This window comes from Portunus trituberculatus, chromosome 47, assembly GCF_017591435.1.
Source record: "Portunus trituberculatus isolate SZX2019 chromosome 47, ASM1759143v1, whole genome shotgun sequence".
Lineage (NCBI taxonomy): Eukaryota > Metazoa > Arthropoda > Malacostraca > Decapoda > Portunidae > Portunus > Portunus trituberculatus.
The window spans coordinates 8,052,611-8,080,548 of record NC_059301.1 but is presented as its reverse complement, the minus strand read 5'-3'; the positions used below and the strand labels follow the sequence as shown (position 1 = coordinate 8,080,548).

General features: G+C 41.1%; 1 protein-coding gene across 7 annotated transcripts in view; it reads left to right on the top strand.

Annotated features, from left to right (window-relative positions):
- LOC123498052 (zinc finger protein 254-like) overlaps positions 1-27,938 on the top strand; it is a 73,064-nt gene that overhangs the window by 27,491 nt on the left and 17,635 nt on the right. The window contains exons 1-3 of one of the 7 annotated variants that reach the window (XM_045245135.1): positions 4,216-4,258; positions 4,403-4,471; positions 14,790-15,691. In XM_045245135.1, coding sequence (XP_045101070.1) covers positions 14,980-15,549 — 570 coding nt within the window. In that variant the 5' untranslated portion in view covers positions 4,216-4,258; positions 4,403-4,471; positions 14,790-14,979 and the 3' untranslated portion in view covers positions 15,550-15,691. Of the gene's footprint in view, positions 1-4,174; positions 4,259-4,402; positions 4,472-4,588; positions 4,682-6,944; positions 7,161-14,789; positions 15,692-27,938 lie in introns of those variants that run through there. The other 6 variants (XM_045245134.1, XM_045245133.1, XM_045245136.1 and 3 more) reach the window with 6 other exon arrangements.

The window sequence follows — 27,938 nt, the reverse complement described above, 5'->3', positions numbered from 1 at the left end:
TCTGGCGTTTTGCCTCTGCCAGTTGGGGGACCTGAGGAGGTATTATGCTGATTTTCCTGGAATGATTATTGCTTCCGTGTCAGAGACCCATCTCTTTGTGCTGAACGCATAACAGAGGTGTTAGTATCTGGCATGGAGGCGTACATTCCTCATTCTTTTCTCAACCTAAACCTTCTAAACCTTGGTTTAACTCAGCCTGTTCTCGTGCTATACATGATAGAGAGGTTGCCCACAAAAGGTACTTGAGCCTTCCATCTCCTGAATCTCATGCACTTTATATCTCTGCCCGGAATCATGCCAAGTCTGTTCTTCAACTTGCCAAACACTCTTTCATAAATAGGAAATGTCAAAATCTTTCAAACTCAAACTCTCCTCGTGACTTCTGGCATCTAGCCAAAACATCTCAAATAACTTCACTTCTTCATCTTTCCTCCTTTATTTCATCCTGATGGCACCACTGCCATCTCTTCTGTCTCTAAAGCTGAACTCTTTTCTCAAACCTTTGCTCACAACTCCACCTTGGACGATTCTGGGCTTGTCCTCCCTCTCCTCCTCCCTCTGACTATTTCATGTCTACAATCAAAATTCTTCGTAATGATGTTTTCCATGCCCTTGCTGGCCTAAACCCTCGGAAGGCTTATGGACCTGATGGGGTCCCTCCTATTGTTCTCAAAAACTGTGCTTCTGTGCTTGCACCTTGCCTGGCCAAACTCTTCCAACTTTGTCTATCGACTTCTACCTTTCCTTCCTGCTGGAAGTTCGCCTACATTCAGCCTGTTCCTAAAAGGGTGACCGTTCTAACCCCTCAAACTACCGTCCTATAGCTTTAATCTCTTGCTTGTCTAAAGTTTTTAATCTATCCTGAATAGGAAGATTCTCAAACATCTGTCACTTCACAATCTTCTGTCTGATCGCCAGTATGGCTTCCGTCAAGGTCGCTCTACTGGTGATCTTCTGGCTTTCCTTACTGAGTCTTGGTCATCCTCTTTTAGAGATTTCGGTGAAACTTTTGCTGTTGCGTTAGACATATCAAAAGCTTTTGATAGAGTCTGGCATAAAGCTTTGATTTCAAAACTGCCCTCTTACGGCTTCTATCCTTCTCTCTGCAACTTTATCTCATGTTTCCTTTCCGACCGCTCTATTGCTGCTGTGGTAGACGGCTACTGTTCTTCTCCTAAACCTATTAATAGTGGTGTTCCTCAGGGTTCTGTCCTGTCACCCACTCTCTTTCTATTATTCATTAATGACCTTCTTAACCAAACTTCTTGCCCTATCCACTCCTACGCTGATGATACCACCCTACATCTTTCCACGTTCTTTCAGAGACGTCCAACCCTTCAGGAAATTAACAGATCACGCGGGGACGCCACGGAACGCCTGACTTCCGATCTTTCTAAAATTTCCGATTGGGGCAGAGAAAATCTAGTAGTTTTCAATGCCTCAAAACTCAATTCCTCCATCTATCAACTCGACACAACCTTCCAGACAACTATCCCTCTTCTTCAATGACACTCAACTGTCTCCTCTTCCACAATGAATATCCTCGGTCTGTCCTTTGCTCATAATCTTAACTGGAAACTTCACATCTCATCTCTTGCTAAAACAGCTTCTATGAAATTAGGTGTTCTGAGGCGTCTCCGCCAGTTTTTCTCGCCCTCCAACTGCTTACTCTGTATAAGGGCCTTATCCGTCCCTGTATGGAGTACTCTTCGCATGTTTGGGGGTTCCAGTCACACAGCTTTGCTTGATAGGGTGGAATCGAAAGCTCTTCGTCTCATCAACTCCCTCCTCTGACTAACTGTCTTCAGTCTCTTTCTCACCGCCGAAATGTTGCATCCCTTTCTATATTTTATCGCTATTTTCATGGTAACTGTTCTACTGATCTTGCTAACTGCATGCCTCCCCTCCTCCTGCGGCCACGCTGCACAAGGCTTTCTTCTTCCTCTCATCCCTATTCTGTCCAACTCTCTAATGCAAGAGTTAACCAGTACGCTCAATCATTCATCCCTTTCACTGGTAAACTCTGGAACTCCCTCCCTGCATCTGTATTTCCAAATTCCTACAACTTGTCTTCTTTTAAGAGGGAGATATCGAGGCATTTGCTCCCGTAATTCTGGCTGACGGTTTTGGCACTTTTTGTACTCTTTGGAGAGCCAGCGCTCAAGTGGGCTTTTTTCTAACTTTCTTTTTTTTTGCCCTTGGCTGGCCCTCTTCCCTACGTAAAAAAAAAATAAAAAAATCACTGGTTTTAGGAACTTGTCACTAATTCAACTGTCCTCTGGTTGAATTTTCACTGAATCAGTTGTAAATTTTATAGAAACTAGTTCCTTTAATATTATGTCGATCTACCTAAGGAAGTCGTCACCCACACCAGCCGTCACATCATCAAGCACACCAACTCGAGCGTCATCGCAATCAATCTTTTTCCCCCAAAAAAATTCCCAGATTGATGGACCCTGATTGATGGTATAAAAGGCTATTCCATTTCCGTCACAAATTATTATGTTTCAATTTATGTATATTTACATGTGTATAGCTAGGACCTGATCCAGCCATACGTTTGCCCCAAAGACAGCTTCTCACCTCTCATCCAAGTCCACCAAAGCTGAAAAAAACACTAGTATCTAAATCTTCGTGGCACGGTATGTCACGACTATTAAGAGTCTTTTAAGGTCACACATATGGTAAGTAGCCACGAAACATGGACTTAAGATGGAAAATAAGGAGCGTAACTCGGCGTTCCCATGTATTTTCAATAGGCGGCTGGTAATGTTTTGGATATAAGGAGAGTATAGGGACAGTAGCTGTCTTCATTTTTGTGACATCATGCCGCCTTCCATTATTCAGCCTCCTCGGGGTAAACCATGCATTTAACATAACGAGTTCGGTTTTTCTGTAATCTTCAGACTTGATTTTTCATTCATTCCTTTTTTCCATTCCATTCCAGTTTTCACTATTCTATAGAGAATGAATACAGCTTTATTTGATGTACATACGTATTACTTTACGATAGTACAGCTTTATTATTTTGATGTTCTACTTTAGTGCATTCGAAAGCATGACGCAACAATCATGATTCAAGAAAATATCAGCTTCGATTATGTTGTCTGGGAATTTTCTCCCTGAATGTTAACACTGTTCTGTCTAGGGAAAATTCCCTAAATCGTACATAGACCTCCTTGTATCCAGAGCTGAATCATGGGGACTTAAGTTAAATACTGACAAAATTATTGTTATTAGGTTCCGTCGCGACACCGCACCCCATGAGGGAACTGCGTATTATATGAATGGCTTTCTAATTAATTTCGTAGACTCAGCATCAATCAGATTTGGGATTGGTGGTTGATATTACTATGAAATTCCATCAGCATATCCGCAATATTGCCAATAAAGCATCTGGTATCGCCTCAAACCTCCATAAGAGTACAGTAAACCGGAACTCCTCATTTATGCTTTCTCTTTACATTGCACATATTCGTCCAGTAACTGAATTCTCTTCCGTGGTTTGGCGCACAGGTTATGAGGGAGACCTTTCATTGTTGGAAGGGGTCCAGCATCGTTGGTCAAAGCAAATTATTGGTTACCATAACATGGATTATAGCGGTCGTCTTTTTGCTCTGGATCTGTATTCAGTGCGCGGTAGGCTGCTCCGAGCTGACCTGATAAAGGTGTGGAAAATATTTGATGGATTAACATCTATTGCACACACTAATTTCTTTATTCTTACGCCTGATGCTAGGACTAGAGGCCACTCTCTCAAAATATTCTATCCTCATATCCATACTGACTTACGCAAAAGATTTGTCTCAATTAGAATCATTAACCTCTGGAATTCTCTGCCCTCCGAGGTTATCCTGGGTCCTACCTTATCCCAGTTTAAAAGACTTCTTGCCATTCATCTGGGGAACAGTCTGTTTGAATATTAATTACTCTGAAAATTTCTCATAATTGCTTACAACACACATTCTACAGTATTTTGCATCAGCTTGCGTTATTGTTATTAGAAATGTCTCACTGTACTGTAACGTGTTGGCATGTTTGGAGCTCCTTCCCAGAGAAGCTCATCCAGGTAAGACATCCTGGTAAGACTATTGTTTTGACGCTCGAGCAACTCGACCTGTCACCTGTCTCTCCAGTGCGCTCGACTAGGCACACTCGAGTTGGTTCATGCTCGATTCGTCCAATAAACCGTCATCATTCATCACTCTACCTTCCACTGAAACTTCATTCTTTCATATAATATCTACGTGCAAAATATGTATAGCAAATGAATTAGTTTTTTTTTTTTTCAATTTCAGTTATTTGAGAATATTACAGGTTTCTTTTTAGAGATAACATTCTTATGAATGTCGACAAAATACAAAGGTTTGTTTAGTGGATCTGTGACGTATCCTACTTCCAGGCTGATTCGACCGTCTTCGTCGTCGTGCCCAAAACAACATCTTACTTCCATTATCCACTGCTGCTCAAGGTAAAGGACTGTCTGCCATAATTAGATGTATTGAAAGACTTGTAAACCACAATTGGTTGCAGACGATGGATATTTTACTTTTCAACCTGACTTTTTTCCCCGAGTAAAATTTGGGCCCTACCATGAGATTTGTGATGTGGTTTGTTTGTTTGGTGAGGAATGTAGGGAAATGATCGGTGGTATATGTCATTTCCGTCGTAAATTAATATGGTAAATTTATATAGTTACACATACAGCCCATTTCGGGATTAAACTATTTTTCTGGTAGATTTTGACTTGTTTTGTGTGAATCTGCACTTCGTTTCCTCGGCAAATCAGTTTTAGTTTGTGTTGTCTTTACCTAAATTAACCTGACACTTTTAGAATTAAACTCCATCTGCCACCTGTCTGCCCATGCTATCAGCCTGTCCAGGTCTCGTTGTATTCAATTCCACCATCCCTTACGAATCGCTGCTAGCCTCCTATGCGGTACCTTATCAAACGCCTTGCTAAAATCTAGATATATAACATCTATGCTATTTCCATCATCTAACTCCTTGGTAATATATTCTAAGATATCGAGCAAATTTGTAAGACAGGACCTCCCTGATCTAAAGCCATGTTGGGTATCTCTAATTAATCTATTCTCATTTAAATGCTCCCAAATACTACCCTTAAGTTGGAAATCGGTCACTCATCCTTCCTACCTTTTTAAATATTGGAGTAACATTAGCTAACTTCCAGTCCTGAGGTATCTCAGCAAACCTATCTTTCAAAGATTAACTTAAGTGCTTCAGAAATAACTATGCATTTAATCAATATTTTCAAAACTAACAAACTAACATTGCCTAATCCAGCTAAGTTTTATCTCTGCCTGCCTTTTACTTTTTTTATAACCTTACTCAAAATCTCTGAGTCGACTCTCTATATGCCCTCTTCTTCTCTCTGATCTGGCTACCTATCTCATGACTGCTGGATACACTGCATCACTATACCCTTTACTACAACCTTAAAAATATCAGTTTTATTTCCAAAACTTCTCAGAACGTAACCTACCAAATTAACTTTATTCACTATATTATCCCTACTGGAATTAATGATAAATCTAATTATATGGTGGTCACTGTTTGCTAAAGTCTCTCCTACCTCAACTTCCTTTAAACAATGCTCAATATTTGTTAGTACTATGTCTAAAACCTTCCTCCCCCTAGTAGGTTTATCTACCATCTGCACTAAATAGTTATCCTGAAAACTTTCCATAAACTTATTTTCACTAGCATCTCCTACCATCCTCTCCCAGTTTACTGACTTAAGATTAAAATCTAACCAAAACAGACCAGCCTAACCTGATTAGCAATGCCAAGAAATAAATATAAGGTCATGACCTTATTTCTCTTTGTAAAATCCTGCGATACAATGGATAAAATCAAGGAGACATCCTGCCTGTTCAGACATCTTCCATCTTCTGATTGAAACAGTCACTTCTTTCCACAAATCTCTCTGATTGGCTAGATCTATTATGTTTTATTTTTAATGGTTAGGGGCTGCTTGCTCAAACAAAAGAACTAATCATTGTCATTCATTTCACATGCATGCAAATAATGTGACAATACACGCACACATGAATGAACACACCTAACAGCATTCCTTAGTTGCCAGCAGTCCATCACATAGCCAGATCTCCCTCACTCTCCCAAAAAGTGGTAAATTTTCAAAAAAAAAATTTTGAACACCGTTATAAACGATTTGTGACAGGTATGTATGAGTTCAAATTACTCAGAATAAAAAGCTCTGTAAGATGAGAAGAGTAATGAAAGCCATGTTGCTGTTGGTGTAAAATATAATAATTCCATGAATATTTTTTGAGTTATGGCTGTTTTTTTAACTCCAACTTATGCCAATCTCTTATTCTCAATGATATTGGGGGTTTTTGGGTGGGGGTACATTAAACTGACTAATGTGTATTGCAAAAGGGTTCGGAAATAAAAAAAAAAATCACATAAAAAACTGAAATTACTTTAAAAATGGAAGTGGCAGCTGGATGCAGCGTTGCTTTGTTTATGTTGAGCAACGTAGTCAATGCTACGCTTCCAGCTGGATCTGCTATACTACGCACCTCCAGGGATAATAAACATAGCCAACCTTAATTCCTTCTAACTGGGGCACAGCTCCCCTTCCCCATCCTCCAGCTATAAGGTCATTACGTTAGATTTGGTAATTAACCCTTGGAGGGATCCGTGGTTGGGGACAGCTGCCCCAGCTAGGAGATTATTATAGTGGGTTTGGTTAGTAACCCTTAAGTGCTGTGGTGTAGTGGATACAGTTGGAATTATAACATTGAAAACGCTTCTCAATATAAACCAAGCAACTCTTCCCGCTGCGCATTTAGCCATCAAAGTATTTTCAGAGTTTTTTTTAATGTAATTTTGTTTATTTCTGACCTCTTTTGCAATGCATATTACTTGATCTGATGCTCCCCCACAATTTCCCACAGGTCTCCCAAGATGGCTGGGAATGAGAGGTAGGAATAGTTGGAACTCAAAAACCAACCATAACTCAAAAAATATTCATTTGCAATGGAAATGATATATACCTTTATACCATCAATCAATTCACTATATTTCTCACCAGAAAAACTTTTGCTGCATCACAGATTCCATATTTGAGTGAAACTACAAATTGACCCACAAATCCTTGTAATACCTCACTGGTAACATTTTTTAGCATGATTATCACATTAAGGTTTTCATCCATCTAGAATAGTTGCCTTTGAACTTGTAACATAGCCATTTTCAAGAAGGCTTGTTGAAAGTTTACAAGTCCTTCCTTTGCCAAATACAGCTGTTTGTATCTGTAGACTTTTTTATAAAATTTTTTGCTGTTTTGGTTTCCCAGACCAACTAAACTAAAACAAATTTAATCTAGCCTAACCTAACCTTAATCCAACCCAATTTAAACCTAACCTAACTGTTTCTGACGCATTTATGGCACAGTATTGATTTTCAAAAACATCGGTACGAGTCAATAATAGCTGACCACTCACAAAAACATTCATAAATGTAAAATACATGTAGTTACTTCATTATTTGCTGACAAGGACTCACAGTAAACATTAACCAAAGTCTCTAATGTGTGATGCCATCAAAAGCTTTAACAAGTTTACAATGAAGCATGAGCATGTCTGTAGATTTCTTGAAATAAATTTATACCACTAGGCCAATTTTCTAATATTTAAATAAACAGTAACACAACTGACCTTGAAAGAAAACCAAATTATTTGCTACTAAATAGGTTATTGTCTTAATTAGTTATTGCTTCTCTTAAGCAATATTTTCATATCTTGCTCATCACATTGGTCAAGCTTTTAAATCTCTAATTTCCTCATTCCATCTTTTCTTATTGTATAAAGCTTTTGCATATGTAGAATGCCAATCATTTTGAGTTTGTTCTTCTCCAAATGAACTTCTGATTAATGTCTACGTATTAAATCAAGAAACCCATCCATCACTTCTTCAGTACCCTTAGATGGATTTTATCTGTGAAATTAAATTACTAGATTATTTTTTTTCTAATAACTTTACAAAATGTGATATTCAAACAAGTATCAACATGAACAAGATTATGTATTCTTGCAGGACATCGTTTTTTTATGTATCTGTTGGTAACTTGAAGAGTATTGGAAGTACTGTTAAGCTTCCACCCATTAGTGATGCAGACAGTTTTATCTATAGTGGTACCTATATTAGGGCCCATATCACCACCCAAGTACATCTTTGATGTAGGCAGTAGTCACCTGCCGCCCGGTGGAATACTCCAGGAGAGGTACTTACGGGGATGTAGGCAGTGCTGCAGACTGAGTGATTCCCCGTGTCCTCTCTTCCCGGTTCCCTTTGTGGTCTCATTTATACAATTGAGCAGCTGCAGCCTGCCCTCTAAAGACAACTTCTACTACTTCCTACACTACACTACAACACCTTACACTTTTACACTCTCTTCAAATCAAAATTTAATAATGGCTTCACCACGCCCTGCCTCGGAGTCCCCCTCTGGGGAGGGGACCATAAATGTCCCCAGGTCGGACTGCCCTCTGCTGTCGACCTTGGGTGTCTTGACACTTCATCTAATACTTTCACTATCAATTTCTGCAACATTCGTGGCCTTCGTTCTAATTTTCAATCTGTGGAACACCACCTCTCCTCTACTAAACCTCATCTTCTCTTCCTAACTGAAACACAGTTGTCTGTGACTACTGACAGCAGCCCCTTTTCTGTTCCCTCCTACTTGCTCTATCCTCATTTTCAATCCAAAGCTGGATGTTGCGCATACGTGCGTAACGACACCACTTGCTCTCGTGCCCACAATCTTGAATCTTCAGAATTTTCTACCATCTGGCTAAGACTTCAATGTCACTCTCTAACTAAATTCATCTGTGCTGTATACCTCTCACCTAATTCCTCTGACTATGTAAAATTCTTTGACTATTTGACTTCCAAGGTGGAGCACATCTTATCTCACTTTCCTTTGCTGAGATCTCCATTTTAGGGATTTCAATGTTCACCACCAGCTTTGGCTTTCATCTTCTTTCACTGACCAACCTGGTGAACAAACCTTCAACTTTGCTATCCTTCATGACCTAGAGCAGCTAGTGAAGTTCCCTACCCGTATTCCTGACCGCCTTGGAGACACGCCCAACATTCTTGATCTTTTCCTAACCTCCAACCCTTCTGCTTACTCTGTTAAACTTTCCTCTCCGTTGGGCTCCTCCGACCACAATCTAATTTCCGTTACCAGTTCTATCACTCCAGTGCAGCCTCAGGACCCGCCTAAGCGGAGGTGCTTCTGGCATTTTAACTCTGCTAAGTGGGAGGAACTAAGGCAGTACTATTCTGATTTCCTTGGGATGATTATTGTTTTCATGTCAGAGATCCTTCTCTTTGTGCCGAGCGCATAACAGAGGTGATTATCTCTGGCATGGAGCTATACATTCCTCATACTTTCTCTAACCCTAAAGCTAAAAAGCCTTGGTTTAACTCTGCTTGTTCTCGTGCTGTCAATGATAGAGAGGCGGCTCACAAACGGTTCCGTAGCCATCCAACTGCTGAAACTCATGCCCTATATATTTCTGCCCGTAATCATGCCAAATCTATTCTCCAACTTACTAAAAACTCTTTCATCAATAGAAAATGTCAAAGTCTTTCCAATTCTAACTCCTCTCGAGATTTCTGGCATCTAGCCAATAATATCTCTAACAACTTTACTTCTTCGTCTTTCCCTCCTTTACTTCATCCAGATGGCTCTACAGCTGTCTCTTCTTTTTCTAAAGCTGAACTCTTCGCTCAAACCTTTGCTACCAACTCAACTTTGGATGATTCTGGGCATATTCCTCCTACTCCTCCACCCTCTGACTACTTCATCCCTAAAATTAAAATTCTTTATAAAGACGTTTTCCTGGCCCTCTCTGGCCTTGATTCTCGGAAGGCTTACGGTCCGGATGGAGTCCCTCCTGTTGTTCTCAAAACTGTGCTTCCGAACTCGCTCACTGCCTGGTCAAACTCTTTCATCTGTGTCTCTACTTCTATTTATCCTTCTTGCTGGAAGTTTGCTCACATTCAACCTGTCCCTAAAAAGGTGACCACTCCAATCCTTCTAACTACCGCCCTATAGCTTTGATTTCCTGCCTTTCTAAAGCCTTTGAGTCTATCCTTAATAGGAAGATAATGAGGCATCTATCAGCTCACAACCTTCTCTCTGATTGCCAGTATGGTTTCCGTAAAGGCAGATCTACTGGTGATCTTCTTACTTTCCTAACTGAATCTTGGTCATCCTCTTTAGGGACTTCGGTGAAACCTTTGCTGTCGGCCTTGACATATCGAAAGCCTTCGATAGAGTCTGGCACAAATCTTTAATTTCTAAACTACCCTCCTACGGATTCTATCCTTCTCTCTGTACCTTCATCTCCAGTTTCCTTTCCGATCGTTCTATTGCTGCTGTAGTAGACGGTCACTGTTCTTCCCTAAAACTATCAACAGTGGTGTTCCACAGGGTTCTGTCCTATCACCCACTCTCTTTCTATTATTCATCAATGATCTCCTAAATCTGACTCAATGCCCTATCCACTCCTATGCTGATGATACCACCTGCATTATTCAACAGCGTTCAACAGACGCCCAACCCAACAACAATTAAATGACTCAAGGCGAGATGCTATAGGACGCCTAACTTCTGATCTTTCACTTGTTTCTGATTGGGGCAGAGAAAACCTGGTTTTGTTCAATGCCTCAAAACTCAATTTCTACAACTATCTACTCGACATAACCTTCCAGACAACTATCCTCTCTTCTTCAATAACACTCAACTTCCCTCTCCTCTACATTAAACACACTCGGTCTATCCTTCACTAAAAATCTAAACTGGAAATTTCACATCTCTACTCTTGCTAAATCAGCTTCCAAGAAGTTAGGTGTCCTATGGCGTCTTCGTCCATTTTCTCTCCCTCCCAGCTGCTTGCTCTGTACAAGGGCCTTATCCGCCCGTGTATGGAGTATGGCTCTCATGTCTGGGGATCCACACACAGCTTTACTAAACAAGGTGGAATCTAAAGCTTTTCGTCTTATCAACTCTTCTCCTCTAACTGACTGTCTTGATTCTTTAAGTCACCGCCGCAATGTTGCATCTTTATCTGTCTTCTACCGCTGTTTTCATGCTGTCTGCTCTTCTGAACTTGCTAACTGCATGCCTTCCCCTCCTGCGGCCTCGCTGCACAAGACTCTCTACTTCTTCTCATCCCTATTCTGTCCATCTTCCTAATGCAAGAGTTAACCAGTATCTTCACTCCTTCATTCCCTACACTGGTAAACTCTGGAACTCTCTACCTGTGTCTGTATTTCCACCTGCCTATGACTTAAACTCTTTCAAAATAGGAGTGTCAAGACACCTCTTACGTTAACTGGACCCTCCTTTTAGATTTTTTTTTGTTTTTTATCTTTCTACTTTCTTCTTAAGGTGGAAATTCGATGACTCGATATCAATATCGGTTTTTTGGCTCTCCCATTCCTATTTTTTCACTGAATTCAATAATATTTATACACAAGGTGTACGTTTATGGTGTACATCTTCAGTGTTAATTTGGTACAGAAATGTGGCATAGTTTTTTTTCAATAAATATTTTTTCGGCGATAAGAAAATAATTCAAAATACCATTATAAAATCAAAACTAATAACAGTGTGGCAATTTCCTCTTAACCACATATAATATACATAACAACAAATAAATGTCAGCATCGGCATACACATAACCTATGTTATAAAAATTTCATTACACGCCAAATTGTTACCTTTTTTTCATAAAAAATTTGAGTTTATAAGCCTGTTGTAAATTTATTTGAGTGAGTTCATGCATTATCATGCTGGCATTTGTTAAGATGAGGTTGTTGATCATTTTGCTGCAAAAGTTTTGAAATTGACCAATTACTGAAAAGTTATTCAACAATATATGCTGAAAAACTGAAAGTCGAGAAAACGCATTTTTCTGTGAACATCTTCAAAACCCCACATAACTCACTCCAATATGTACCAAACTCAGATATGTACTTACATAATCCCTTGACAACTGTTTGGAGGCTGGTATTGGCTGTTTAGATAGTTTCAGGCCATGTTACATCATGGGAATGTCGTCTATATAGCCTCTCTGAATGGTGAGCTCTCACTTGCCTGTCAGCCTTACAGGCTCCTGGTCCCGTTATTATCATATTAGAATATATAACATATCACTGATAGGTTCTGAATGGTGAACAACACTGTCACATTTGTCACAATCAAGATTTATAGTACAATCAAACAAATAACTTGTCACTTTTGCGGTGATTCCGTTGCCACATTCACATTTCACCAAATTGAAAATTGTTTGCAGTCTTTGTAATGATATCACTAACAAGGCACTATCCTCACTAGTTTGGTGAACTTCACTCTCCTCTGGTGGCAGGAGACTATGCCTGTAGCTTGCAGCAGACACGTGAGGGTCGGGAGTGGCAGGGTGGTGGCGGCGGAGGTGGAAGCCTCGCCAGTACTACCACCACGTGTCTCAGGCTCCTCACTTTCTTCTCTTTCCACCTTTCAAGGCTTTCTGGCGGGCTGTTTCAACCTGAGTCTTTCTTTTACCACTTACACGTGGCATTGTCACAATTTGGGGACTCAACACGTAAAGTACGATCAACAGGTAGGCTGCAGGCACGCACACTTCCTAAGGCTGTATCAATCGGTACTGAGGATTTAGCATCTTTCTCACCCGCACTGCCTGATCCTAAACTGTCGACAAGTACATCACGCAAAAAAAAAAAAATAAAACAGCTCAAAAAGGAAATAAATACAAGCAAAACAAAGACTAGAAGAAAAGGGGCGTGCGCTTGGGTATTTAAAGGGCCGGCCCTTTAAACCCGCCATTACCAGGTAAGCAGTGCGAGGCGCCTGGCAACTTCGGCCATAGCTTCCTCTCCAGAGACGAACCCAACTACCAAGTTTCCAATTTTTCAATTTTTTTGACCAAATTAACGAATTTCCCCCTTAACAGGGCCTGGCAACCAGCGGGATTTTTTTTTTTCCAACACTTTGTTTGCCCTTGGCCAGTGCCCTTGTAATGTAAAAAAAAAAAAAAAAACCACCTAGAACCTGGGTCTCGTGGTGAATTGTAAGTAACTTTAAACCACTCGACGAATGGCCATACTTGGTGGGATTCGAACCTATGTGTGGATGTCTGCCTGATCCCACGCTCACCACCTTATCTACTACGCCACTGCCTCCCTTAAGTTCTACTCTAGTTCCTTCATATTTACTTGGCTAATATTGAATGATTTGTTCTAGTACAGTAAGCCCCCACATTTAGCGATCCTATTAATCTGCCAAAATCAGCACCCCCCGAACCACTAGTGGAGGCCATGGTGATAGCGAAACTCGCTAAAACAGCGAGGATGGGAGAACAAAAAATGAGTTCACATGCTGGATTAACACACACAATAGCTCAAGTGTTGAGCAGGAATGCCAGAGGCACTGTAGGGCTGAGTCACAGCCAAACAGACACGCGATTGGCTCAGAGCGAGCAGGAGGCGGGACAGTGTAGCACGGTACATTTGCTAAATATGAGAGAAAGTCGCTAAACTTGAGGGGTGGGCCTTTTTCCAGACAGTCACTAAATAAGGGTTTCGCTAAGCTGGATTTCGCTAAATTTGGGGGCTTACTGTATGTTGATGTGCATCTTTGCTTACAAGTATGAAATTTATTGATATTTTTCTATCAATTCCATATAGTATATACAAGGCCCAACTCCACTTGCAGACTGCTGTCAGCTACTATAGGTACTTACTCAACACTACTCATGAATTAGTCACTCCATTCATATAGTATTGTGTATACAGGGTGTCCCGTGATTTGAGGCACATACCACTGGATATGATACTAGTTCAAATAATTATAAGTTTGAAATAATCTATACATATATGCTGTGTTTTGGATTATTTTGTGAGAAATTAAGTTTGTATTGTAGACATCAATTATTTACAAAAGAAAAATTATGAGAATTGCTACAATTGACTGTGGGACACCTCTAGATATAGAATAAGAGAGACGACAAATTCCGGTCAATGCAGAGATCTCATGGAATCCAGGCATGAGAGTATTACTTAGTGCAGCAGGAAGTCATTGGTCAAGTCAGCTGACATAAGTGGTGAACCAGATCCAATGTTGAATTCCAGATGTGATTCAGATCTGAAATGCATGAAAACAAGAGATAGACAGATAAATATATTATCTCTTGAGCCTTGTGTTTACTTCCTCTGTAGCTACATGGAAATTCTAGCTATATTAATATTGAAAGCAAGGATGTATATATATATATATATATATATATATATATATATATATATATATATATATATATATATATATATATATATATATATATATATATATATATATATATATATATATATATATTTTTTTTTTTTTTTTTTTTTTTTTTTCTAGATATCTCAGCCATGAATTTTGTCATTCTAAGAAGCTTTCTGTTACTGGTACTATTTGGTCATGCATCTACTGCAGTAGATGATAGGTAAACTGTAGAGTGTAGTTTAAGGGATTCAAGATCCTTTCCTCCCATTGCAATCATCATCCCTCAATAGTTAAGTTATTTATGATCACCAGCCTTCTTTACTCATGACAATCTTAAGACAGATAATTTAAGATTTTAAGGCATTAGATTTGCAAAGCTTCTTTACATGATTCTGTAATGGAAAAGTGACTGACCTCTGCAATCATAGTTTTGTCCTAACTTATTCTTTTTTCATGGCAGCAAGCAAATGCTTGGTGACTGGAGGGATACAAGTGATCATTCCAGTCTCGGTAGTAGCAGTTACAGCAAGACCTATAAGCCTTCAATGGTTATGCTAACACAAGAGTGTTCTGTGAAGGAATGTGTTTACAGTGTTAGGAGACCATAGTCTGCTGACTAGCACATTAACAGTGTTTGGACTTTGTATAGTATGGAAACAAAGGTCAAGATGGAGCATATCAGCAGGACTTTTGAGTGTGAAGAATGTGGGGAGGTAGTGACCAGCAACAGCAGGCTTATCCAGCACCAGCTGTCCCACCGAGGAGCAACTGTGTTTTGCTGTGAGGAGTGTGAAGAAGTGTTCCTCAGTGTGAGCCAGCTGGACCAACACACAGCAGTCTTGCACTCCACTGCCACCAAGACTTATGACTGTGATGAATGTGGGAAATCCTTCCTTCATGAAAAGAGTTTGATAGCACATAAAAATATGCATAAAGGAATATCTGATTATACTTGTAAGCACTGTGGAAAAGAGTTCTATTCAAAAAAGAGCCTGATTCAACACTTTACAGTCCACAGTAAGAAAACATTTAAGTGTGAAATGTGTGGCAGCAAGTTCAAGTGGAAGGGAGACCTCACAAAACACTTGAGGAATGTTCATTCTCAAACCTTCAAACATAAATGCACTAAGTGTGGCACAGGGTTCTTTCACAAACGAGCTCTTTCAAACCACATGAACGTTTCTCATGGAGGACAAAAGAACAGCAAAAGCAAAGAGTGAAGCGCATTGGTATTTATTATTGTAATGTTAGATTATAATTCTTAAGTTATGATTCCATCTTGTAGTCAAAGATAATATCAACCATTAGTGTTTGGGTTCCACATCATACAGATTAAGACTTGTGAGTAAAAACATGAGGAAGCCAATTCTCTTATTATCCAATTCCTATTACACCAGCTGGTGTTATCCTGTTTGCCATTGTAACATGGGTAAAGACAGTCATAAACAAGAGATAGGCAATTGAGGTTTTATAGAAATCACATGAAGTGAACAGTTGTTAAGTTACAGCTCTTGCAGGTTGGTTTGATTAGGATTAACTTTTTAAGCTAATGAACAATTAAAATTTTTAAATGTATCACGTTTTACTGAAAATTCATCACTACTTATAGACAAAGTTTCATAGTGAGATACTTGTACTTGCAAAAGGTTATGTATTACATAACCTTTTGCAAGTACAAAATTATGTGGCTTATGTACAGCCACTTCAATACTATTAAGATGCACTCACAGGTTTACCTTCTTGTTTGTTGTTCAAATTCATGCATTTCAAGTCTTCAGTCTCTTTCTTGTTCTTCATTAACAGAAATACTAGTGATGGGAGTTACAGTTCTTCATTAACAGAAATACTAGTGATGGGAGTTACAGATTCAAAAGAGAAGGGAGTGTAGGACATCATAAGGATTTAAGTGTGTGAATAACATGCATGACAAGGTACAAAGATGCCTCTTTCAAACAGAATTGGTATCATAAAGACACTCTTACTTTTTTTTTACATGTCAAAGCTTATCTTTATATCATATCAATAAGTAAGGTCTACATATATAAGTAAACATGAAAAATACTGAAGTAGTCAAGCATGACCCATTCATTTCCTGTTTTTTTTTTCTATAGCACCTGTAGGTCTACTTGAAGGGTATGGGAAGTGCTGTTAAGCTTCCACCCATTAGTAGCACAGGCAGTTTTATTTATAGTGGTACCCAATATTAGGGCCCATATCACCATCCAAGTGCATCTTAGGTGTAACCACCTAGAACCTTGGTATTGTGGTGACATGTAGGTAACTTTAAACCACTCAACAAATGACAAAGTGTCAAGACAGCATGTGGCGGGATTTGAACCTATATATGGACATTTGCCTGATCCAATGCTCACCACCTTATCCATTACGCCACCGCCAACTGAACCAACTTGTATAAACATAACCTAAACAAGTTTATGTCCTGTAAATAGAGTGTCAAAAATCTGTCAAGATCTATTGTCTATTTTATGACAAAATAAGTCTGTAAGTACATAAAAGAAATTAATGTTTAGAATAGACTTTTATAGTGGTCTATGAGGCAGTACATCATGAGGGAAGTACCTTACTAAAGGCAGTTGAAAGACCTTAGGACACATGGGATAATGATGGATATGCAAGAGGTAACAGTTACGGAATTACAGTTAGTAATTCTAAATCCAAGCAAAGACAAGTAATTAGTTGGATACCAGTATAGATTTATAGTGATTTGCAGATAACAAAGATAAGGATAAGTTGATTAGGTCAGATTCTGATGCAGCTGCCCAACAAACAGGTTTGATCAAATTAACAGATTGACAGATAGATAGGAAATGTAGTTTAATATTAATAGTTGGAGTACTTAAGATAAATAGAGGAAATCCATATAATAAATACACCATGAAGAACAAGACACTGGTAAGATCAGAGAGCAGGACATAATAAGATCAATCTCAAAATAATCCCTGGAGAAACATTGACATCCCCAGTGACTTGATTGTATGCAAGGCCTTCAAGGGAAATGGGTACCCTAAGTTGAGTATCCTTAGTACTGATAGGCTTAAGATCAATCAGAACCTGTGACGGTAACCTTTTTGCGCCACCAGATACCTTACCAAAGCTGTATAACTTGTAATTTTGGAAGTGTCAACCAGACTGTTACAGATGTCATAAAATCTTAAAGATAGGCATTGCAGTTGAGTGTGTAAAATGTAATACTTTGACCAGTTGCAGAGAATAATGTGTGTGTGTAATTCACTGTTTGTTTCACTGTGTGTGTGTGTGTGTGTGTGTGTGTGTGTGTGTGTATGTGTGTGTTTGTGTGTTTGTGTGTGTGTTCAGGGAAAGGTACAGATTTGGCCTATTGGCCTTTATTATCTAGCATATACTGTCATATTTTGTTATTTTTAATAAAGATTATAGCAAAATTTTACGGTTCTCTAGCATCTTTTTTTTTTTTTTTTTTTTTTTTTGTGTGTGTGTGTGTGTGTGTGTGTGTGTGTGTGATAGTTTGGTAAAGATATTGTACCAGTGATGAAAAGATTATAAGAATCTGAATTATGATTTCATTGAGGTTTAAGGATGGTCTTAATGAAAGTCCCAAGCATTTCAGAATAACCAGTGTTGATGATTAGTAAATATACAGATAGGAAGACCAGTAGATGGCCAAAGAAAAGGATTGACTTTTTAAAATTATCCCTGTGATTGACTAGCTCTATTCTTAAACACATCTTCCTCTTCTCTTTCCACCTGTATACATAATTTCCATTACTGATTTATTTATATGAATCATGTTCAATATTTATATACATTATGTTCAGATAATTCATTACCATGATATAATATATGCAGCAGACTCTTGGAGTTAGAACAAAAATCTGAATTATTTTTACCCTCAGAGTTAGAACAAAATTCAGACTTGGAACAACCAAAATATGGCTGAATCTGGGTGACACTAGTGCTGTTGGTAGGAGGTAAATATCAGGTCCCAATTGGTTTTGATTTTGCATTATCATCTTGCTCTTATTCCCAGTTGGGGTCAGGACATTTGACCAGAGTCATTTAACCAAGTAGGATGGTTGAGTAATATTTCATATACACTTAACCCTTGGCTATCGCGCCCAATTGGGGCTGAAATAGCTGCGCCATAGCCAAAAATGCGATAGCCGAATTGAACAACTAATGATGTAAATTGTTATTGGTGCCGCAACCACAAATTTTACTCCTAATATCCCTCATTTTTACCTTGTTTTTAATTACTGTATAATCCATTGGTACCAATTAAATTATAACAAAAAAAAAAAGACATCAGCTCATTGTATTTACATTCATAAACAACATTTCACAGCTAGGGTTCTGTCTTGTCTCATTGGTTTACGTTCAGCGATGGTAGGAGGACGGCATGGAGGGTTGGTGGTTATTGTGAGCATAAAATATGGTAGAATCTGGCTATCACACTCTAGTGGGGAGGACACACACTCAGAGACTGTGTTTCATCTAGGGAAGGTGGTTTTGGCCAATGAGTGCTCAGATATCCCATGACGTCATGGCTGGGCACGCGATAGCAGGCATCTGAGGTCACGATAATGAAATTTTAGAAGCTTTTCATGGGTGCGTGATAGCAATAAAACGCGATAGCCGAGGGTTGACTGTAAGTACTTTGTACAATGATCTCGTAACTAACAAAAATGTTTCTTAAAGGTGTAACAGATGTGAAACAAAGAATCCATATAAGACTAACTAACTATGCTAATGGTAATGCCACCTCACCACCCAGTATATCTTTAATACCTGGTTAAGTGACACTCACCATGAAGCTCGCCACACATAGGTAAATACATATTTGATATTGATTTTACATAGGGTAGTTAAATTCTTATTTATTTATGTAAAAATTAGTGGTCTTGGAATGGATTAAAGTGATTTATATTGTTTCCTATAGGGAAAATGGTTTTGAACTTAAAACCATTCGGACATGAAACAGCCTTCTGGAACAAATTATGTTTGAAGTCCGCTTCTTCTTCTTATGATCCTCTTTAGTTTGTGCATTGCTTTCACCACAATATTTGTGTGTTCACACCTCTATTGCCAGCTATGATGGATATCATATCTTTGTTTTCATGTATGATCATGCCACGAAGATCACCTAGATCACCTTAGGTCAGTGGCACTGTGTGATAGTTCGGAGATGCTCTGTTCTTTCTTATATTCCTCAATGAGGACCGTGAGAAGGACCAGCTGAGTGTCTCTGAACTGTTACTCAGTGCCACTGAGTCAAGGTGATCTTCATGGCATGATCATATGTGAGATATATATCCATTATTATATATGAGATATGATATCCATTATAGCAGGCAATAGAGGGGAAGACACACAAATATTGTGGTGAAAGCAACACACAAGCTAAAGAGGGTTACAAGAAGAAGAAGAAGCAGCTTCTTCCGATTGCCAGCAGGCAAATGCCTCCTCATCTCCTGCTTTGTTTTCACTTTGTGCATCACAAAACAGTCCTTTCTTGGTGTTCAGACTTGTAAAAAGCTAATAGAAATATTGCTTCATTAAGCACTTGGAGCGGGGCTCTTGGGTGATACCTGTTCCCAGCTAAGCCATCCTCCCCAGCCTCAAACCACTGAATCGTAGGGGCCAGATCCAGGCCCTCACGCTGATCCTTCCTCTACTGTCCACCAGCTTCCACATCTTCCAGGACCCGTAGCCACTGGCACAGACGTCAGGTTATCTCCAGGGAAAAGTGAGCACAGCTGGACTCAAACAGGCGATGGCTGAGGCTGTTGGTATTACCGTGCACCCTCCCAGCATGGTGCACGATGCAGTAATTATATTGTTCCAATTTGCCCAGCCATGGTGCAAGCTGCCCCTCTGGTTCCTTCAGCATCTTGAGCCAGCAGAGAGCAGTGTGGTCTATCCAGATGTTAAACATTGCCCCATATAGGTAGTGGTGAAAGTGGCACAAGCAAGCTCTTTACCACTGCAGCCAACTCCTTCCTCGTCATGTAGTAGTTTCTCTCCAGCTTCGAGAACTTGGCACTGAAGTAAGCCACCATGTACTCTTGCCCATCCTTGAGCTGAGACAGCACAGTTCCCACCCCCTCAGCACTAGCATCAGTGTCCAGCAAGTATGGTAGAGACAGGTCGGAGTAAGGCAGTACAAGCGCCCCCACCAAGGCCTGCTTCAGTGACCCAGATGACCTTTGACACACCTCATCCCACTGGAAACATACCCCCTTCCTTGTAAGCTGCTGGAATGGAGTGCCGATGGCAATGGACCCTGGCATGAACAGTTGACAGTATGGGCATAACCCCAGGAAGCTCCTTACGCTTGTCACGTCCATGGGCACTGGTCAGCTCTCTATAGTTGTCACCTTCACAGGATCTGTGCAGATGCCTTCCTGCCCCACTATGTGGCATAAGAAAGGTACTTCTGAGTAGAAGAAGGTTCATCTCTTGGGGCTGAGCTTCATGGTGGCGGTTGGCAGACGACATAGCACTTTCTCCAGGTATTCCAGCTCCTCCTTGAAAGTGATTCACCTCACCATCTCCTCGGTCATCTGCTGGTCACTCAGCCAGTCTTCCCCATTACGGAATGAGCTCAGAGCTCATAGACCAATCTTCAGGTAGGACTGAGACCACATCACACACAACACACACCAGGAAAACGAGGCCACAACCCCTCGAGTTACATCCCGTACCTATTTACTGTTAGGTGAATAGGGGCCACACATTAAGAGGCTTGCCCATTTGCCTCACCGCTTTCTGGGACTCGAACCTGGACCTTTCGATTGTGAGTTGATCATGCTAACCATTACACTATGCGGTGTACAACAGGATGTTGTATAAGTACACCAGGGGTGCCTTCCACTGCAGTCCTTCCAGCACTTTCTCCTTTAGTCTCTCAAAGCAGCTGGGAGCATTGCACATGCCAAAGGACATCACTTTAAAGTGCCACAGCCCTTGGCCAAAAGAGAAAGTGGTTTTCTGCTTGTTCTCCTCCACCATCTCCACTTGGTGGTATCCAGACTTCAAATCCAGTATATTGAGAACCACCGCACTCCATCCAGCGCATCCAATGTGTCGTCAGTGTGCGATAGGGGTATGAATCTGTCACAGTCACAGCGTTAAGCGAATGGTAGTCAACACAGAATCTCTTCGTGCCATCTTTCTTGTCCACCAGGACCACCTCCGAGCAATATGGGGTGTTCGATTTCTCAATCACACCGGTAGTGGCTATCTCCGGCACTGCACACTGCATCTCCTCTCTATTAGCATGTGCTACTCGCCATGGAGGTTGTTTGATGGGGTGACTATCTCTTGTGTGGATAACCTGCTTTACCAAATCTAAGGTCTAAGTCACCATTGCTGAAGACATTGGCACACTGGGCCAGCATTCTCCACATCATCCTGGCTTGCTGCTCAGAGAGGTGGCCCATGCTCCTACACACCAAGTCTTCTAAGTGCTGCAGTAACATGGTTGCGTCTCCTCTTGCCTACCGACAACACGTCCCTTCCCCCACCTGATAAGACACTCCACCCAACTGTTCATTCCTCTCACACTGACCATCAGCTCCAAGGATCAAAGATACTTCCTGGCCACATACTTTTAACTTCCTCTCTTAGAGATCCAAACTTGCTCCCACATGCATGAGGAAGTCAATCCTTAGCAGGCAAGGGTCTTCCAAGGCAACAATGAAGACTGGCAACCTTTTCAGCATGCTTCCCATGCCGATGTTCATAATGGGGCCCCACATAGTGACACACTGACCTGTGACACCACACAGCTGTTGTGTAGCTTTTCACATCCACCAAGTCCTCTCTCACGAACGTCTTCTTGGAGCCCGTGTCCACCACTAGTTGAACAGGGCGCCTATACACCGTGCACGCCACGTGCACAGCTGTAGGTGCTGCTCTCAACCAGCAGCTTATTCCTGGTTGGGCAGCACGGCCTCCAGCTGATGCTTCGCCCCTTTGCTCAGCCCGGCTTCATTTCCTGCCTCCACCACTCCATTGGGGTCCTGACAGTCCTTCGAGCAATGTCTGGTTTGGCCACAACTCCAGCAGCATGGCATGAAGAGCATATGGCTGGTTTCCTCCAGAGAGCGTGATCTTCGTGGCTGGCCACACTGCTCCCGCTTATGGCCCAACATGCCACATCCCCAACAAGCTCCTCTGACTCCTCTAGGGCTCTCCTTCTACCGGCGGTTCTTCTTGCCCATTGTCACCCTTGTAGTTTTCACATGGCAGGACAGGGCATCAGTTCCTCTCACATCAACCTTGGGGCATCAGTAGTGGTCCTTAGGAAGGCCTCCATCTCAGAAGCTCAGGTAAACACCTCCTGGACGTTCTTGGGGTGAGCCTGCTTCATGCAGATCTGCAGATGTGAGTCCTGAAGTGCGTCTACAAAGCAATTCCTTGCCAGGAGGCTCACCATGTCCTCTTGCACCATCGGGTTTGCCTGGCAGATTCCACCTCCTGTGCCAGCTGTGTCAGAGGCTCACCTTGGCCCCTCACCCACACCTTCAGGTGTGACTTATGCACCTCCATGTTGGAGTTGCCCAAAACAACACTGCAGGACCTCTACCACATACCTGTATAACACCCTCTGAGCAGGCATCAAGTGGCTCAGGACCTCCATTATCTGGCCCTGTAGACAAGAGACTAAGTGCAGTGCCCACTCCCCATTGTTCCACCCATGGACATCTGCCAACAACTCAAATTGGGCCTGGTAAGCCTCCCAAGGCACCTTGCCATTGAATTCTGCTGGCTTCCTTCACTTATGACTGGCCCTTGAGGAAGGAAGTGGCGACTGACTGCCTTTATAGTCCCCATCCTCACTACTGGGAGGCAAAGGAAGGCGCAGAAAGGCAGCGCCAGGACTAAGCATGCAGTCCTCACTGGTGCCCCTGCATCGTCTTGGTCTTCCACTGCTTCCTCATTGAAGTGGATTGCACTGATTGGAGCCTCCTGTTGTTTCTCCTCAACACTGGCACACCGTTCCTAAATGATCCCCCGCAGTTCCTGCAGGGCATGGGCAGAGTGCTCTTTCATCTCCTCCTTAACACTGTGTGCATGTCACTTGCCACCTGGTAAAACTGTTGTTCCATCCACTCTTTCAGCTGCAACAGCTGTGCCATTTCCCATGACAGCTGTTCTGACTACTAAAACTGTTTCCTTACCTCCTGTGACCAGTCTCAGCTCCTGTGACTGCTCCTTCATCTGCTGTGACTGTTCCTTCATTTGTTGTGACAACCACTGCATGAACAGGTGAAGCTTGTCTGGGATGGAGGAGGCAATCCCACTGATATTTGGTGACTTCACATCCTCTCCTGAGACGGGAGAAGCAGCCCGACTCGTACTGGCTGCTACCACATTCTCTTCTGCACTGCTCACTAAGTCGTCCGCCATCTCATCTCTTCTCATCTCTTGGCAAGACAACCTACAGGCGTATCCCAAACTCCTGATACCACTGTTACATCACCATCCCCCTTCACTGTGGTCTCCCAGTGTCTCTTCATCCACACACAGTAGGACAGGGGAGGCCGGGGAGAGCACACACAACACTTCACCTGCGTGAACCACATGGAGGCCAGTCACAGCATCCAGGGGCTCCTTGTAAACTGCCAGCGAGGAAACGCTCCCGTTGAAGCTCTTGGGTGACATACCATGCCCCTCGTTTTACTGTATCCTCACAGCGAGTTGGGCAGGCAGCGTGCAACCTCTTCCTCTAGCGATGCCCTAAGCTAGTAGACAGCGTGGACTAGAGTATACAACTCCAGCGATATTAGCTTCCCTTAGGCACTTACATCTTTCTAACTCAGGTTGCAAGGCCAGGTTTCCTTGATTATCCTCCCTGCATGGTTCATTTGCCAGACTCAGTCCTGTGCAGTATCTAGTCCCTTAAGACTATCCCAGAGGCAGTGATGATCAGAGAAAACCAAACCTTCTCCAAGTCTGTATATTGCAAAGACAATTTGGTATATATGGGACAGGCCTGAACACCTGCAACTCCATCTACATTGTACAATGCCAACTGGCACTGTACAACGTTTAGAACATAAATTACACATCAATTATAAAGACAATACTCAGCCAGAAGTTTATTCATTGGTAATAAATTTCCAAACACAAGGAATTAAAGAAACTTGCATAGGACAAATAAATAATCCTGGTTACAAGGGAAAAAATGTCCCCCCTCCACACCGCAATTCTGTCCTTACAGGCTTCTATAAACGGGAAGGGGGGTAACTTATGCACCCTACGTAACAAAAAAATATAAAAATATATATATATATATATATATATATATATATATATATATATATATATATATATATATATATATATATATGTAACCCCCGCTTAACGAAGGGGTTACGTTCCTAAAACACTTTAAGCGAAACGTTAAGCGAACCGATTATAACAAGTTTAACCCCTTTTGAACTTCCATTGAGAGTAAGTAAAGCGAGAGTGCATCATAGTACAGTAAAAGCTTTAATGAAAGTAAAAATTATGAAGTTAAACATTTAGGTAGTTTAATTTAAGTCATTATAATGTACATTAATGTATGTATGTACGTAACTTTATAATGTTGATGATCTTAACTTTATGAAGGGAGGGAGAGTGAAACGGGAAATACACTAACCAGCAACCGGTGGAATGTAAACAAAGTGCTCATCATGGTACCGCATACAAAACTTATGTACCACATTTCCACAAGGCTTTCCATTTTATCCATTGTAGAGTCACGAGTTCAGGTGGTTCTTTTAGCTTTCAAGGAAGATGCGGTCTCACCAGCCTTCTTAATAGAGTCTGCTGACTTGCTGATGGAGTCAAGATGGTGGCAAGCAATGTTATTAGTTTTCTGGCCTCTCTCTTGTCTGTGAATAATACCCAGCTTCACTTCGAGAGTAAGACACTTCCTGGTCTTCTTAGGAACGTTAGGCCACATTGCAGGGCGTTTTGGTGGTAAGTTGAACTAGGGAAGATGAGCTGCTGGTGACGCTGTTATGTTTTGACTGGGGAGTGAGTGGTGCGCATGATCTTGATCTTGATGTTACAGGTGATGCAGAATTTCTTCTGAGTCAGGCCTTTGTATCGGTAGCGCCTGTGTTGTTCACGAGAGGCTTGATCTTGAACTTTATTCTACAGGTGTCTCAGGATTTCTCCTGAGGCAGGCCTTAGTACCAGCAGCTCCTGGTGTATTCAAAAGCCTGTCAGCTTGCATGATACGGTAGGGCTTTCAAATTTGGAAAAAATTACCTGGATAAAACTTCGTTAAAGCGAGTGTGGTGTTCGTTAAACGAGCAGATGGTAGTAAAACGAAACCTTCGTTGTAGCGAAATTTCGTTGTGTGAACCTTCATTAAACGGGGGTTGCCTGTATATATTTATACACACTGACAAGAAATAATATAGTATTCGTAAAATATGCTAAGGAAAAATGGGCAAAGAGAGGAAAGGAATCTGCAGTAGTAATTTACCTAGTAAAAAGTAAAATATACGGTAAAATGTAGTGTAAGTTACATTACGTGGAGGACGATCGAAAAGGAGGAAGAGGTACGACGCGATGTATGATAATATATCAAATATAAATGTATATATATATATATATATATATATATATATATATATATATATATATATATATATATATATATATATATATATATATATATATATATATATATATATATATATATATATATATATATATACAGTCAGCGCCTCTCAACGTGATCACGGCTGCGAGCACGTATTTGTCATTTCTTCACTGCAGCACCCTGAGAAACCACCCGGGGGCAAAATGACTACATGGCAACTTGATCAACTTCACACTGGTCACTTTAGGTCACAGTAATGGTTAGTTTTGAATATGGTTGACTGATAAGGATGAGTGCCTTCTTTACGTGCCGCCGCCACTACCCCATCCGCGACCCTGTGTTGCAAATGCAGATTGTGTTGGTGAAAGTTTACCGCAATGTCCAAAGCTTACACAAGTGAATATGATATTTTGGAAGTGATTAAGGCCTATAGATTAGGGCAAAAAACCAAGAAAATTAGTCTTGAAACAGGTGTGAACCCAGTGACAGTCCGCCGCCTTGTGTTAGAATTTAAGGCGTCTGGAGAGCGTGAGATTCCCTACCACAAACATGGTAGGGGATGGCAACCTAAGATTAGTGACAGATGACTCACATAGGGCGCCAGTTGGATGCAAATCCCACCCTTACAGCACGACAGATTAAGGAACAGAATCCAGCACTTCTCCAGGAAGTCAGTGTAAGAACGATACAGAAAAATATCCAGAAAAAATTAGAATTTAAGAAATATCGTGCTCGCAACAAGCCCTTTGTTTCTGAGGCACAACGAAAAAAGAGGCTGGCATTTGCACATAAATACAGCACATGGACTGTAGATGAGTGAAGGAGAGTCTTGTGACACAAAAGGCAAGATGGTGTAGCATCGGAAAGGATCAGACCCATACCATCCAAAGTTTACCACCAAGTCTACTAAACACCCTCCCACCCTTATGGTATTGGGTGCATTCTCATATGGGGGTGTGGCTGAGCTGCATGTCTTCCCTAAAGGCCAGTCAGTCACCAAGGACATCTACCGCAGTCTTTTAGACATTCATCTGGCTGACTGTTTTGCAGCAACTGGTGCTGAGGTGCTGCAGCAGGATGGCGCCCCATGCCACACAGCACACACCATCAAGGAATGGCTTGCTGCAAGTGAGGTAGAGTGCATCTCCGACTGGCTGGGCAACAGTCCAGACATATAACCCATTGAGAACCTCTGGGCTATCATGAAGGGAAAGCTGAGAAACGAAGATACCTCCACACTGCTAAAATTAGAGAGAGCACTTCGTCAAGCTTGGAGCAGCATACCACGAGAAACAGAGATGAAGCTCGCGGATTCTCTCCTTAGTCGTTTGAAGGAAGTGAAAAAGCGAAAAGGATACCCGATTAGTAAATAAAAGGTAAGTTAATAAGTATCCACAACAATTTATGTTTCATTCTGTCTCATAGTTTGACCATTTCTTTCAATTGAAATCATAATGTGTATATTGTTTAGCGTGCGATCACAGCGAGAGGCGCCAACTGTATATATATATATATATATATATATATATATATATATATATATATATATATATATATATATATATATATATATATATATATATAAAACGTTATATAAAACACGAAAATGTACTATAGTATAAATCAAATGGAGCTATGAAGGAAGAAGAGCAAGATGGGCAAAATCAAGGCAGCCACCCCCGTGAACCAGGAGTCTGCGATTGACTACATGCTAGTGAATGGGAGAATGCGTGAAATTGTTGACCGTATGTGGATAGATGAAGATGGGATGATTGACAGTCTCAGACCATAACATGCTGGTGCTAGAATGTAAGTTGAATGGAAGAGACGGAACAAATGCCAAGGTCAAGAGGAAAAAGTGGAGGTTGAGGGATGCAGGATGGGAGAATTTCCAGGTGGACTTGAGCGAGAGAAAATGGAAGGATGAGAGCCTGAATGGTGTGGATGAACTGATTGACAGATTTGTAGAGAATGTGAAGAACACAGCAGCCAGTCAGATAGGGT